This window comes from Trachemys scripta, chromosome 10, assembly GCF_013100865.1.
Source record: "Trachemys scripta elegans isolate TJP31775 chromosome 10, CAS_Tse_1.0, whole genome shotgun sequence".
Lineage (NCBI taxonomy): Eukaryota > Metazoa > Chordata > Testudines > Emydidae > Trachemys > Trachemys scripta.
In genome coordinates this window covers 31,264,635-31,280,854 of record NC_048307.1, presented here as the reverse complement: position 1 = coordinate 31,280,854, position 16,220 = coordinate 31,264,635, and the positions used below count along the sequence as shown (strand labels likewise).

Here is a 16,220-nt window from a genome sequence, read left to right as displayed (position 1 = left end):
TGTTTATGGCATGTCAAACAATGCACTTCTTGCCTTGTGCAAGTAGTCTGACCACCCCTTTCCAAATGGCAGAACCAGTTGATGTCTGCCTGATGTCTGCTCGAAAACTTGTCTCTCCCACCAGCAGAAGTTGGTCCAATAGAAGATATTACCTCACCTGCCTTGTGTGTCTGACATCTGTTCAGCAGCCTGGCCGTGATGGTTCTTAGGAAGGTACATGTGCCTGGATGTGTTTGGGGAAAGAACCTTTGAAAATAGGCAATTGTTGGAGAAGGAGGGAATCCTGCTGTGCAGACGTAGAGCCGGGGAGAGAGAGCTGCTCTGCAGCTGTTCCCATGGCATCTGCTTTCTTGGCTGCCAGCTTTATGTACTTGGGACTTTTGGGGTTCTGGAGAACATGGTGGGATGGTGTCTGCCTCCAGGACTGAGAGCAACCCCTGCCTTGTTAGTGATGTCTGTATATTGGGGTAACATGCATCTGCATCCCCAACTGATCCTGAAGCCCCAGGTCACATTAACAGGCAGAAGTGACTTTTCTGTCTGTATTAGACATATTGATCCAGTTTCTCCCAGGTGTGGCTATCTCCTTACTGAACACTGCCCTATGACTTTTGGCCTGGTTAATATTTATCATATTATTAGAAGCTACCAGCACTCCAGACAAAATTGGAGTTCCAGTGCGCTGGGCACTGAACAGACGCAGTGTGAGACTTGCCCCATGGATGAACAACATGCATAGCTGCATGTTCCCCACTCAGTTATACTCTTTTTCTAATTATAATTTTAAATAGTCCCCTCCGTCCTCATGTTCCGAAAATGTGACCTGGGGAACACGCTTGTACGTCTGGCTCTTGGGTGTGATGGGTTTGATTCCCATCTCACATACTCCGCTAATGCGGTTCCGCTGGCTCTAAGGAGGTCATTCCCCATTTATGGGAGAGGAGCCTACAACTCCCTTGATGAGGAGCTCCTCTCTCTGCATCTGCCCTTGGTGCCTGCCCCATGGAGGACTGGGAGGCCACTGGGGCTTGAAGGGTTGATGCCCTCTGTGCTGCCATCCAGAGGGCAGCAGTGTCAAGTCTAACAGGGCAGAAAGTCCATTGATCAGTATGGGGGATGTCTCTGGGGTTCACAGCCTGTTCATTCCCTAATCTCCTACCTACCCCTTTCCTGTCAACAATCACTTCCTCAGCCCTCCTGAACAGCACATAGTCCTGAACACCTGGCATTGGGCCAGATTAATTGCTGCTCTATGACCTTTGTGACAGCTAGACTGGCAATGGGGCAGGCATGAGCACCCTGCTCAATAAATAGGGAATACACCATGGAGAAGGGGCCCGTGTGCCAGGCCCAACAGCTGAACCACTACCTTTGCAGGAGCTCTGAGCACTGGGTGCATTCCGGGGGATAGGCCAGAGAAGTGAGGGGGCAGTTGAGGATAGGAGGAGGTTCGGCTGGCTCAGCCCTGAGCCCCAGCAATTCTACACCTTAGTAATGACCCATAGGGACCATTGCAACTGGCATAAGTTAGGGCAGCCCCTAAATGGGAGAGGCACAGGCTGCCTCCCCTCTATCCCTGCATTAGCATACGTGGGGATGAATCTTCCCCCTTCTGCTGTTCGGAGGGGTGAGGGCTCCTGGGGCTGTGAATTGGCTACAGCAGGTGCAGAATGGTCCCTGGATAGTGGGGAAACTGCTCATGCTCCATTGAGGCGCTGAGGTCAGATGATCTGCTCATGCCAACAGTCCCTAGATCTGACTCTCTGGGCCTGGGTCTGGGCAGGGCATGCTTGGTGCTGGGTCTTTGGCTGTTGATCTGACAGAACTTGAGTCCTGCCTTTCTGGGCATGTTGGAAAGTCCATTTACTCTCTCAGGCTGGGGGTAGCTGTGGGCTCTGCTTGGTAGCCTGGATCTGGCGTTGTGTCTCTGCTGTAGTGAACGTTTCCATTGTTTGTTTTGTGCACTGTTATTTTACAGCCCTGAGAAGTGCACAAGGCCCCTCCTAGTGCACCTGGGGAGTCACAATTCCTGGGTGCGTAAATGGCTCAGAAGTCCCATTCGCCTTCATGTCGCATACAGGAACTTTCGAAAATGTTCTCCTGCTCTGAAAAGGTGATATCTAACATGTTGCAGTAAGACAATGTAGCTGTTCCACACCGGCTTGTACACAGCAGAGAGGGTCTGCTAAGGGCACTGCTTTTCTTTATTTATGTGCCTTTTGGCAAGTGTCTTTGACTCATGCCTTGTAGGTGGTCCACCAGATTCCTAAGGAGTGGGGAAAGGCCTGGTGGACTAGCTTGGAAGGGTATTCCGTGGGCAGGAGGGAGTTGTAGGAGATGCAAACGGGGCACTGAGGGTGAGTGACAAGGGTGGGAAATGGCGTAATAAAAGACTAGGATAGATGAATAGGAAGGGCAACACTAGAAATGTACATTTGATACAAAGACGGTGGAGAGCTAGTCGAGAGATGCAAGGGGATGGCGTGTGATGAGCTGGCCAGAAAGATGATCTCAGCAGCTGTGTTGTGTGGACTGAGCAGCATTGTGTGTATCAGGGAGGCTGCAGATATCAAGGCAGGAGATGATGGGGGCCTGGATGAGGGTTTTAGTGGTATGGGCAGAAAGAAAAGAGCAGAGCTTAGTGATGCTGAAGAAGAAGAATCAGCAGGATTCTTTCCCATAGCCTAGATTCCAGTGTAGGGAGATGAATGGGTAGGAGCCAAAGGTCCCCGGAGGGAGGGGTAGACAATGGCTGAGATGAAGGGGTAGGGAAGGAAGATCAGGAGCCCAGTTTTGGCCTTGTTGAGTTTAAGTTGACAGCAAGACTTCCAGGGGGAAGCTGGGAGTGTTTAATTCAGCTTCCTGGCCTCTGCCCTTGCTTTCACAGGGGCTGGTCAGCAGCAGCCTCATTTTATAGAGAAAGCAACTGACACATGGAGAGGTAAAAGCCAACATTTCCAAGTGTTGGTGCCTAAAGGTGGGCAGCTCAATCCATATTTAGTAAGGCTGCCGATTAATCACAGTTAACTCACGCGATTAATTGAAAAAAAAATTAATCCCGATTAATCGCAGTTTTAAGCACACAGTTAATAGAAAATCAATTGAAATTTGTTACATATTTTGGATGTTTTTCTACATTTTCATCTATATTATATTCTGTGTTGTAATTGAAATCAAAGTGTATATAATTTTTGATTACAAATATTTGCACTGTAAAAATGATTAACAAAAGAAATATTTTTCAATTCACTTCATATAAGTACTGTAGTGCAATCTTTGTCCTGAAAGTGCAACTTACAAATGTAGAATTTTTTGTTACATAACTGCACTCAAAAACAAAACAATGTAAAACTTCAGAGCCTACAAGTCCACTCAGTCTTACTTCTTGTTCAGCAATCGCTAAGACAAACAAGTTTGTTTACTTTTGTGGGAGATAATGCTGCCCACTTCCTATTTACAATGTCACCAGAAAGTGAGAACAGGCATTTGCTTGGGACTTTTGTTGCTGGCATTGCAAGGTATTTACGTGTCAGATATGCTAAACGTTCGTATGCCCCTTCATGCTTTGGTCACCATTCCAGAGGACATGCTTCCATGCTGATGACACTCGTTAAAAAAATGTGTTCATTAAATTTGTGACTGAACTCCTTGGGGGAGAACTGTATGTCTTCAGCTCTGTTTTACCTGCATTCTGCTGTATATTTCATGTTATAAAAGTCTCGGATGATGACCCAGCACATTTTAAGAACACTTTCACTACAGATTTGACAAAACGCAAAGAAGGTACCAATGTGAGATTTCTAAAGACAGCAGTCGATCTAAGGTTTAAGAATCTGAAGTGCCTTCCAAAATCTGAGAGGGATGAGGTGTGGGACATGCTTTCAGAAGTCTTAAAAGACCAATACTCCAATGCAGAAATTACAGAACCCAAACCACAAAAAAAAGAAAATCAGCCTTCTGCTGGTGGCATCTGACTCAGATAATGAACATGAACATGCGTCAGTGTGCACTGCTTTGGATTGTTATCGAGCAGAACTCGTCATCAGCGTGAACACACGTCCTCTAGAATGGTAGTTGAAGCATGGAGGGACACATGAATCTTTAGTGCATCTGGCATATAAATATCTTGTGACGCCAGCTACAACAGTGCCATGAGAACGCTTGTTTTTACTTTCAGGTGACATTGTAAACAAGAAGCGGGCAGCATTATCGCCTGCAAATGTAAACAAATTTGTTTGAACAATTGGCTGAACAAGAAGTAGGACTGAGTGGACTTGCAGGCTCTAAAATTTTACATTGTTTTACTTTTGAATGCAGTTTTTTTTTTTTTTACATAATTCTACATTTGTAATTTCAACTTTCATGATAAAGAGATTTCATTACAGTAGTTGTATTAGGTGAATTGAAAAATACTATTTCTTTTGTTTTTATACAGAGCAAATATTTGTAATCAAAAATAAATATAAAGTGAGCACTGTACACTTTGTATTCTGTGGTGTAATTGAAATCAATATATTTGAAAATGTAGAAAAGATCCAAAAATATTTAAATAAATGGTATTCTGTTATTGTTTAACAGTGCGATTAATCGCACGATTAATCATGATTAATTTTTTAAATCGCTTGACAGCCCTAATATTTAGTCACTTAAATAGAAAGTGGCTTCACTTCCAGAAGTCTGGGGGACACAGGCCTCTCCGGTGTCAGCAGGAATCTTGGGGAAATCAGGTCAAGAGTGTAAGTGCATGAAAGGTAGTCTGTGTCCTAACACCTGTGGAAATATGGTGTTTCTTGCCCCAGGCTCTGCTGCAAGTTACAAGCACAGCGGCTCTTTTCTGCAATCCCCAGCTTCTCTCCGCAAGGTTGTGCTGTCCATCAGAATATGGCCTTGGGTGCACGTGGTCTCAGCTGTCACTGTGGTGAAGATGTTATGAACAGGAATAAATGACAATGCAATACCCTCCCTTTACCCCACCCCCGATGGCAGTGGGAAAAGGCACCTCCCACTTGCTGCCGCTCCCAGACGGCCCTGCAAGCTCTCTCCCTTCAGCTCTCTTTTCTTTGCAGCAGACGGGTACGGTTTGAGAGGATTCAGACCTTGCCTATTCATGGGCACCGGGCGGGCAGGAGGCCCCTGAGAAAAAGGCAGTCAGTTCCCCGATCGCTCTTCAGGTACCCGTGGTATTGAGTGTGAAGCCCAGCCAATGCATGCGTGTGGTAGGGCTGCTTTGAACCGTGCATGGATGCTAGCTCTGCGCCATGCTGCCTACTGCATAGATCCCTGGGCCTGGGCAGGATCCAAACAAAGGGGCCTGCTGTGGTGGGTGTCATGTGCGCACCTAACAGAAAGAATGATCACACCCACTAAATGTTTCAGAAGCTGAAAATACCTAGCATGGAATTGACTAATGAGCCATTAGCCTCCTTCCCTCCCTAACAAGCCCTTAGCCTCCTGGCCTCCTTCACAGCTAGAACCAATTCCCAGAGGCATGACTTAGCCCCACGGAGCTCCAAGTGCAGGGTGCACTTCTTCACCCTGCTGTGCAAGCGGGAACAGAGTATTGTGTACACAATGCCTTAGAATGATAAACAGTCCCCTGGGGAGGGGAAGAGAGAAAGAGAATGACCCACAGGACACAGATGCTAGTCACCGTTGCTTGATATGCCTCTGGAAGGTGCTCCGGTAGCAAGGGAGATATGTTACATTTCCAGACCAGGAAGGATTTTAAAACTGGGGTTTTATTAAAGTTACTATCTAAGAAACCAAACAAACGCAGTTTGCCCAAGCCCCACGCCTGCTCAGTCTCACTGGCGTACAACAACCGCCTCCTGTGGCCACACCTTACTTCCCCACTGTGTTCACTTTAACCTCTTCAGCAGAGCTCCAAAGCTGCAAAGGCACAGGACACATCTTTAGGGCCAGGGTGCACATAAATATAACCCTGGCATTCCATAATGAGTGCTACAAATAGAACAGGATAGCTGCCCCTTCCATCCCAACATCACAGCTTTGACTTCAATCAGAGCAATTGTCTTCTTTTGTCCTCTGCTGTCAGGGCAAGGGGCCTGCCTTGCTGGTGGCTAATGGAAGTGGAAGGTGTTCAGAGGGCTCTGAGGCATGATCCGTTTCCATCAGTACATTGTTCCATCCATGGTTAGTTAGGACAGTGCTTTGCCCTCTTCCTTCAGTGGAGTGGCCCCTAGATGCAGGCTTCACCCTCAGAGATTACCCTGGTTCACATATGTCCTGTGACAAATGAAGTGACTGGGAAGATGGGTAGAGTGCTGGTTACGGATGCCTTGAGACAAATCTGGTCAACTGAGCCATAAAGATTGTTTTGAAGCCTTACACCGTGGCCACGCAGGAGGTAAGGGGAGTTCCTTTCCTCCACTGTAGCACCTGTACAATCTTAGTCAGTGGGTTTATTCTGGGCTGTGGACAGCTCAGTTAATTCAGGCTTTGTCAGCTTGGGTGCTGATTCTAGTCCTTCCCACTGTGGACAAATGGAGAACATTGTTCAGATCTGAGCTGATCTATCGGTGTCTGTAGGAGCAGAACAGTATCCTGAGGGGATAGACTCCTGAGCAGAGTGCAAAGCCACCTCTCTCCTCTTGACTTTTGGCCTGTATCACCTTACTGAGGTGCTGGAGGTGTTAGGAGAAATGTGGGTCACTCCAATCAGATGAGATCCACAGGCTGGTGAAGACTAGTGGGGAGCGCTGGGTTTGTTGTTAGAGGAAACTGTCCATGTCTTCGCCAAGGAGGAGATGTTGGTGCTTGACTAGAGTTCACCATTTGGAGTCTAGTTGGATGAACAAGTGACATTGGGCCAGGATGGCTTTGTTCAACCTGCATGTGTCCAGAAGGACAGGCTCTCTTCTCTTGGATGCAGACCTTGCTTACTTCATCTGGGCAAGGTTAGACTGTTGCAATGGGGGCTACATTTGGACCTGGTGCAGAAGGCAGCTGCATGCTGGGTGAATCGAGTGTCTCACTCGGAGCACATGACACCAGAGCTCTGTAATCTACACTAGCTGCTGGTTAACTTCCAAGCAAAATCTAAAATGCTGGTTTTAACCTATAAAGCTCCAGATGGCATGGGAGCCACCTCTTTTCCTGGGCTGCACTGCCAGAGCTGCCATCTGCAAAGCTGCTTAAGCTAAAGCCCTCTTGGGAATGACAGAGAGGAGGCTGCTGCCAGGGTGAGGGCATTCTCCATGAGGGCCCCTCTCCTCCTTAGATCAAAATAGTCAAAGTCTTTTGACCTTCGGGACAAACTGCAGGGCTCATCTGTTTTGGGTATCTGGGAAGGGATATACAGAGGAGACCAGTCTGAGATGAATGGAGTTACAATTGGAGTTTAACAGGAGAGGCTGTCTGAGGCCTTTGAATTGGATATGTATTTACATAATCCAGACCGTTTGGATAAGGACCTTTTTGTTATAAATCAAAAAACAGCGTTTATTCTCTCACTGCCCAGGCACAAACCCCATTAACAGAATCTTGCCCCTGCCTAATTCTAATTCTAGGGCATAACCTACTTCCTGCTAATACTAAAGTGGTATATTCCCCTTTGATGCCCAGGCATAAACCCGATAAACTATCAGTAACTGAGTCTGCTTTCCTCTCAGTGCCAGAACATACCCCCTGGCCTCCACCATGAGCACATGCTAAAACCCCTCCCTCAGTGTGTCAGCATCAGTGGATGTCCTCGCTCCCAGTAAGGAGTTGATGCAAAGGATCAGATGATCTCATGCTTCCATGTGTGCACTTGGGTGGGGTTAGGATGAAATTTTTCTTCATAGCATTGAACACTTGTCTAGGTGCGTTATGGGTTCTTGTGGCTTGCCTTCTTTGGTATTTGCCACTGCTGGAGGAAAGGCATGGTGGATCAGTGGCAAATCTTACATTTCTAGGACTGTTTACAGTGCATGACTAGAGAGACATGGTGGTGAGGTAAGTAAGTACCTCACCCACCTTGTCTCTCTAATGTCCTGGGACTGACATGGCTACAATTACACTGCATGCTACAGTGCATGACTGTCCTCCTGCATTTGGGGTGGCTTGTAATGCTCCTAATTTCATCCCTCACATGTTCTGGCTTCCTCTGGGATTTTGTCTTTGAATGTAGATGCCTTTCAGTGATGAAGCAGCAGCAGCGCAATACAAACTGTTCTGCTCCCAGCAGAGCCCTAGTAATATCCTGATGGCCTGCTTGGCTGCATTGCTGCACTCCACTGCCTTCTGCTCCTAGCTTTTCTCAACTTCCCGCAGCAGGCAGCTCAGTGCCATGTACCCCTATAACCCAGACATAGGTTATATGTTGGAAACTTGAGATCCCAGGGAGCATAGCGGCGCTCTGGTGCTGATGCTAACTTCAGCTAAGTACCAGTGTGGAAACCACAAGGAGGGAGAGGGATTGTTTAGAGTACAAGGGCAATAATGAGGAGTCAGGAGAAGAAAAGATGAATTCAGACTGAATATGAGGAAACTCTTCTTGACTCTGAGATGGCTGAGGCTGTGAAAGGGCCATGGCCCCACCACTTGGGACTAGGCCTGGTCCAACATGGGTAAGTATTTTCTGTGAAAATGTTGAAAGAAACAAAATAATTGTTTCATTAAAATATTTTTCCAATCAAACTAAATGACAAAACAAAGGGTCCCCTGGTTCCTGCTGCCCCTTCTTTTCTTTTCACCACTGGAAAAACTTTAAAAAAAAAATGTGACCAAAATAATTTTGTGTGTGAAATGTTTGTTTTGGTAGAAAAGGCATTTTTTGTTGTAATAATGTTTTGATGAAAATTTTGTACTCTGGTCTTACTGCATATTTAAAACAAAGCTGTGAAGAGCCCGTGAGATATACTGTAGGGCAGAATCCTGCATGGGAATGGACTAGGTGTGATTTCTATCTCTAATTTGCATGATTTAAGCGAACCCAAACCTTCCCTGTGCTTCTGTGTTGGTGTCTTTCAGGGGCACAGCAGATTGGTTTGGCATAAGCAAGGATAGCGATGCCACTCAGAAATGGCAGAGAAAAAGCCTTCGCCATTGCAGCCAGCGATATGGGAAGCTGAAACCTCAGGTCATCCGGGAAATGGACCTGCCTAGCCAGGATAACATCTCACTCACCAGCACAGAAACTCCTCCTCCTCTCTACGTCGGGCCTTGTCAACTTGGCATGCAGAAGGTGAGTCCAGTGGAGGAGTAGCCAGGGCCATTCCATGGAGCTTGTTAGCTTTCAGAATATACCAGAAAGGCTCTTTTCTCCCCTCTCCGACTGCTGGATGCTAAGCCTGCTTAGGGTTCAGTGTTTCCTGAACATTTCAGATCAGTGTACACAAGACACTATAGAGATCAAACATGGAAACGAAAATCTTACAGGAAAGGAAGAGTTTCCCGTGAAAGGATGGTTTCCTAAATCTCATATACACGTTTTAGTATACTCTTCCCATAATCAGTATTGTCACTTCCACTTGGGCCTCTATGGTTTATTCTCTGCAATCTGTTTCCCCAGGACTCTGAGAGCCATGTCTTTGTCCCTTTGGCATCATTACTGAGTGAGAATGGTATATGAGCACTAGTCAGGAATTACAGTAATCGTGGAAGGTGTTTTTCAGCATTCTCCCTAGCAAGATTCCAGTTTCCTAGTCAAATCTGGTTGTCAGAGTCTCTTCTAACATGGGGTATCCAGCAGTTTTGAGAGGAGAACTGTCAGTTTACTTCCGATACCCAGATTAGACCCTATCCTCCCTAACTGCAGTTTCATACTAATAGCCCCATTGCCATGCAATGCACTTACTTTTTTTTTCTTCACATTTTGCTGGCTGAAGACAATACCCTAGTTTTCAGTATCCTCAGAAATATTATCTCATGACTTCACAGGAGCTACCTATGTGTCAGCTCTCTTACAGCAGGCTGGTACGCTCTGCTCACAAGCCCTCAGAAATTGCCAGGGGAAGCTGTAAAGCTTCCAGCTTCCTTGCCTACTCCGTATTCCCAAAGTATAGATTCTGCCTGTACACAAACCTAAATGAGGTAACTTCATTAGCACTTGAGCTCTAACCTGAAGGGTTCCCAGTTCCTGCATTTCCCTTGTAATTGATCGGATATTATGAAATCAGTTAAGAGTGCTGCTCTTGTCCAGATGGTGAAATGGGATATGAAACTATCTCCATCTGCAGTCTCTAATCCCGTCTTGGAGAAAGGAGGGTAAGAGCTTGGTAGTGTCTCCATAGTAAAGGATGGACTATTGTCTAACCTTGATTCTGCCCACTGAGTGCTCTCTCTCCTCTTTCTCAAAACTTGAAATTTCTCATGATTTTTTAAAGTTTTTTAAAGTTTGGATTTAATCAAACAAATCATTTTAGAGTTATGGGACTTAGAAAAATGGCTTCTTTTTCAGTTTGGAAAAGCCCTTGAATTAACTCATACCCTGTTTCCCCGAAAATAAGACATCCTCCGAAAATAAGGCCTACTTACAGTTTTGCCTCTCGTTGTAATATAAGGCATCCCCCTGATAATAAGACCTCCCCGATAATAAGGCATCCACCGATAATAAGGCATTTTTCATTTCTGAAAAATAAGACATCCCCTGAAAATAAGACCTAGCGCATCTTTGGGAGCAAAAATTAATATAAGACACTGTCTTATTTTCGGGGAAACAGGGTAGTTTACATGTGGCTTCAAACAGGTCCTGTGCTCTAGACCTTGCTGAGAACTTAGGCACAGAACCACCTTAACAAAGCATTCTTAAATATAAAATATTTATTCATGGTCAAGATCATTAATATTGGAACTTCATCCAGTCCTCTGACAGCAGTTGTAACTTTTGTCTAAAACCTTGTGTTCATTCTCAAAAGTAATCTCTTTTGTGTGCCAATTTATAAAAGACTTGTAAAGTTATTGAGGACCCACATCTCAGGCCTCACAAAAGTTATAATCTCTCCCACCCTACCCATTGGAGCCACATGGAAGTTGTAATGTCTGTCGGATGTAGCTGCTGCAGTTTATAACGTCCATATGTAACAATAGAAAGAGACATGCTATGTTGTGCTGTTGGATGTTGAACTCTTGGTTATGAGCCCAACCATCAGAGCCTATAACTTTTTCAGGCCACAACTGTTGGGGTAATGAGGGTTATATGCTATACTGGCAGAATTTGTAAATCTGCCAAGGATTGTATTTCATCAGCCTTTTGGTTAGGAGAGTGCATAGAAATTGCTGCCATAGTCAGCATTAGTTTTTTCTGACTGTGTTGGACAGAGTTAAATCCTAATTTCTGGCATTGTGGAGGAGTAATGTGATGTTTCTGGATCCTGTAACTTCACAAGTGTGTGCTGCCCAGGAAGGTTACAAGTAGGGCTGTCGATTAATCACAGTTAACTCACGCAATTAGCTCAAAAACATTAATGGCAATTAAAAATTTTTATTGCAGTTAATCACAGTTTTTATCACACTATTAAGCAATATAATACCAATTGAAATTTATTAAATATTTTGGATGTTTTTCTACATTTTCAAATATATTGATTTCAGTTACAACACAGAATACAAAGTGTACAGTGCTCACTTTATATTATTTTTTATTACAAATATTTGCATTGTAAAAATGATAAACAAAAGAAATAGTATTTTTAATTCACTTCATACAAATACTGTAGTGCAATCTTTGTCGTGAAAGTGCAACTTACAAATGTAGATTTTTTTTGTTACATGACTGCACTCAAAAACAAAACAATGTAAAACGTAGAGCCTACAACTCTACTCAGTCCTACTTCTTGTTCACCCAATCGCTCAGACAAACAAGTTTGTTCACATTTATGGGACGTAATGCTACCCGATTCTTATTTACAATGTTACCTGAAAGTGAGAACAGGCATTTGCATGGCACTTTTGTAGCTGGCATTGCAAGGCATTCACATGACAGATATGCTAAACATTCATATGCCCCTTCATGCTTTGGTCATCATTCCAGAGGACATGCTTCCATGCTGATGATGCTCGTTAAAAAAATGTGTTCATTAAATTTGTGACTGAACTCCTTGGGGGAAAACTGTATGTCTTCAGCTCTGTTTTACCTGCATTCTGCTATATATTTCATGTTATAAAAGTCTCGGATGATGACCCAGCACATATTCGTTTTAAGAACACTTTCACTACAGATTTGACAAAATGCAAAGAAGGTACCAATGTGAGATTTCTAAAGATAGCTACAGCAGTCGACCCAAAGTTTAAGAATCTGAAGTGCCTTCCAAAATCTGAGAGGGACTAGGTATGGAGCATGCTTTCAGAAGTCTTAAAAGAGCAACACATTGATGTGGAAACTACAGAACCCAAACCACCAAAAAAGAAAATCAACCTTCTGCTGGTGACATCTGACTCACATGATGGAAATGAACATGTGTTGGTCCACACTGCTTTGGATTGTTATCGAGCAGAACCTGTCAGGAGCATGAATGCATGTCCTCTGGAATGGTGGTTGAAACATGAAGGGACATATGAATCTTTAGCACATCTGGCATGTAAATATCTTGCGACGCCAGCTACAACAGTGCCATGTGAACGCTTGTTCTCACTTTCAGGTGATGTTGTAAACAAGAAGTGGGCAGCATTATCTCCTGCAAATGTAAACAAACTTGTTTGAGTGATTGGCTGAACAAGAAGTAGGACTGAGTGGACTTGTAGGCCCTAAAGTTATCCATTGTTTTATTTTTGAATGCAGTTTTTTGTACATAATTCTACATTTGTAAATTCAACTTTCATGATAAAGAGATTTCACTACAGTAGTTGTATTAGGTGAATTGGAAAATACTATTTCTTTTGTTTTTATAAATTGCAAATACTTGTAATCGAAAATAAATATAAAATGAGCGCTGTACACTTTGTGTTCTGTGTTGTAATTGAAATCAATATATTTGAAAATGTAGAAAACATCCAAAAATATTTAAATAAATGGTATTCTGTTAATCTTTAACAGTGCGATTAATCGCGATTAATTTTTTTAATCACTTGAAAGCCCTAGTTACAAGTAGAGCTGGTTGAGAAATTGACAAATTTCGCGGAAGATTTCAGAATTGATTTTTCAAATTTATTATCCAAAATTCTAATCAGTATGTTTATTGTTTTCCATTTTCTAAACAAGCAATATTGGGGAAAAAATTTGGTCAGCTTAGTCACTCGGTAGGATTAAAAAAAAAAATTAAATTATTGACTCAATTCCTTATTTTGGAAATAGTCAGCAATATATGAAAAAATCTATGAAATTTTCTGTGAAAAATGTCTGTGGATGTGAAGGAGATCACTCGTTTCTGGAGTTCCTCCTTGTTGCTAAGCACGGTGTAGTGTCACGCCCTCCATCTGGCACACCCAGGTGCCCATTGCTTTGTCTCTGCAGTGGTCTCTCTTCCTGAAACTCGGCCCTCTGAACAGGTCACAATTGAATCCACCTCTGGCGAGGTACCAGAAAAGTCTAAGTCCAAGACCATATATCAGATCTTCAGCTCTGACACTGGGCCTTGTGTCCTCACTCCCTTTTCTCAGGGCTCTCTGTCATCCACATCCCTTTCTCAGGGGCTTCATGCCACCTTCCCTGGTGGCTGGTGGGGAACCTGGCCCCTCCCACTATATCAGATTCCAGCCCAGGGATCCTGTAACCAGCAGCCAAGCGCTGCTCTGCAGAACTCCTTCCTGCTGCCCCCTTGGGCTTCCAGTTGGGTTACCTTAGCCCCAAAGTGAGGTAGGTACATTTTCAAAAATGGGGCCCCAATCTTGCAAACACACATGTGCTTTACTTTACTTTCTCAGCTAGTCCCACTGAAGTCATGTTCTGGTGGGGAAAAAGGGGGAAGGGGTATTTTAAAAAAAACAAAACCAAAAGGAAGCGAGAGGAAACACCCTCCCCCAAACTAAAATGAAATGAAAAATGCAATTTGAAACTAAACAAAATGAAAAATTTCAGTTTATTTCAAAAATTTCCATTGAAATATTGAACAATATAATTGAAGATGACATTTTTCTACAAAAAAAATTATGTTCAACAAAACAACAATTTTTGGAGAAAACAATTTTCAGCTTAAAAATTTTGACCAGCTCTAAACAACAGTAGTGATGACCAGAAGGGAGTTTTTGTGTTCTGCTGCTTAGGAATGGAGGAATTTCAGAGACCTAACTAAGGTGGGTGAATGTAGATTACGTTCAATGCTGATATGTGCTGCTAAGTAGTGCACATTGGAGGGGAAAATGTGAACTATTTACACATCTTGCAGGGTTCTAAGTTAGCTGTATTAAATCACAAAAAGGACCAGGGCATCACAGAGGACAGCTCAATAAAGACCTCTGCTCAGCTGTGGTCCAGAAAGCAAACAAGATGTTAAGATACAGGATGGAAAATGCTAAGGTAAACATTGTTATGCATTGTGTAAATCAGCCCATCTCGACAGTGTATGCAGCACTGGTCACTCCATCTCAAAAAGGATATTGAACAGTTAGAGGAGTCTCAGAGAAGGAATTTACTTTAGGAATTATTTTGGGGAAGTTCTCTGACCTGTGTTAAATAGAAGGTCATACTACATGATCACAGTGGTTCCATCTGGTCTTGGAATCTATGAAAGGAAGCCAAAGAATAATCAAGGACCTAGAAAAAACTCTCATTCACACAACAGATAATTAGACTGTGGAATTCACTGCCACATGATGTTGGTGAGGCCAAGAATTTAAGAAGAGTCAAAGAGGATTGGACACTCCTGGATAGTCTTGTTATCCATATTTGTTATAGTTAATGATGATAAACATTTTGGAAGGACTGTAAAACCTCATGTTCAGGGCTCACGGTGTGACCTTCATGGAATACAAATTATCCCACACCTTCCTCTGAAGCATCTTGTGCTGGCAGCTGTCAGAGACAGGATACTGGGCTTGATGAAGCCCTGGTCTGATCCATTCTGGCAGTTCCTATGTTTCTTTGTGTTTGTTGAGGGGAGAAAAGGGCCCCAAGAATGAGGCACAGACCTTCGCTTCTATCCTGAGAGTGTATGCTGAGATCTCCCCAGTTTCTCACAGTAACTGAGATCCTGTCTTCGACTGCAGATTGTAGACCCTTTAGCACGAGGCCGAGCATTCCGTATGGCTGATGATAATGATGGATACAGCATCCCTCACACACCAATCACTCCAGGTGCCACATCACTGTGCTCCTTCACCAGCTCTCGGTCTGGGTTCAATCGCTTACCACGACGGCGGAAACGGGAATCAGTGGCTAAAATGAGCTTCCGAGCAGCAGCAGCCCTGGTGAAGGTATTTTTTGAGTGAGGGGGATTCCTGTGGGGAGGGGTGGAGGTCTCTGGTGCAGGCACCCTCTTTGGGATTCCTGAGGTGGGAGGAGTTATAAAATGGGACTCCACAATGTCATTTTGGGAAGTCACTGTTCTGACTATAAGTACACTTTGCACTGTGTCTCCTGCCCATGTCTAGAAGGAAGTGGAGTAGACCAGATTACCTGTAAGTTTTATAAAGACCTGCCAAGAGTTTGTCAGTCTGAGTGCTTCAGGGCTGGCAACAACCAGGCTCAAATGTTCTTTACGGAATTTGGTTAGCAGTAGGTAAGCTCTAGGCTCTGATTGGATGAGAAGTTTGGAAAAGCTAGGCTCTGAATGGGTGATGGTCCGTTGTAAGAAGCACATTAGAGCATTCGTATACTGCAGAAGGCACCATTTAGCTCAGTTGAAAGGGATGGTGCTGCCATCTTGGAAATACTGGTATGTAGAATTCACAAGTCTCACTAGAAGGGTGTCAGGTGGCTGGTGGATCTGCTGCACTTAGTTTGGTGACTCCCTGACACAGCTAAGCCCCTGAAGAAGCAGGGTCTTCAGAACTCTTAAGTGTTTGTGGGGTCAAATTTCTCTGTGACTGAATGCTATTCCCTTCTCTTCCAGGGCCGGTCTGTGAAGGACAGTACCCTGAGGAGGGCTCAGCGGCGCAGCTTCACCCCAGCTAGTTTCTTGGAGGAGGACACAGTGGATTTCCCGGATGAGTTGGACACCTCGTTTTTTGCTCGGGTAAGGGGAGCAGTGCTGGCTTTGTCCTGGTAGCCAAAGGCTGTAAGAACGCTATCACCCAGCAGTATGCGTGGGCTCAAGGGAGAGGTGCCACTCCTGCAAGAGCTTCCTTTTGAGTTACTTTGCTCTAATAAGTCACCGGAATGTCTTTGACAGGACTTATGTTTC

The 16,220-nt window shown here is 44.2% G+C and overlaps 1 protein-coding gene across 5 annotated transcripts in view; it reads left to right on the top strand.

Moving 5' to 3' along the window:
* The window catches only part of RHBDF1 (rhomboid 5 homolog 1), a 96,536-nt gene that overhangs the window by 54,885 nt on the left and 25,431 nt on the right, over nt 1-16,220 (top strand). For 2 of the 5 annotated variants that reach the window (XM_034783924.1, XM_034783923.1), the window contains 4 exons: nt 5,067-5,171; nt 8,974-9,187; nt 15,085-15,291; nt 15,930-16,052. In XM_034783924.1, coding sequence (XP_034639815.1) covers nt 5,067-5,171; nt 8,974-9,187; nt 15,085-15,291; nt 15,930-16,052 — 649 coding nt within the window. Of the gene's footprint in view, nt 1-5,066; nt 5,172-8,973; nt 9,188-14,264; nt 14,396-15,084; nt 15,292-15,929; nt 16,053-16,220 lie in introns of those variants that run through there. The other 3 variants (XM_034783925.1, XM_034783927.1, XM_034783926.1) reach the window with 3 other exon arrangements.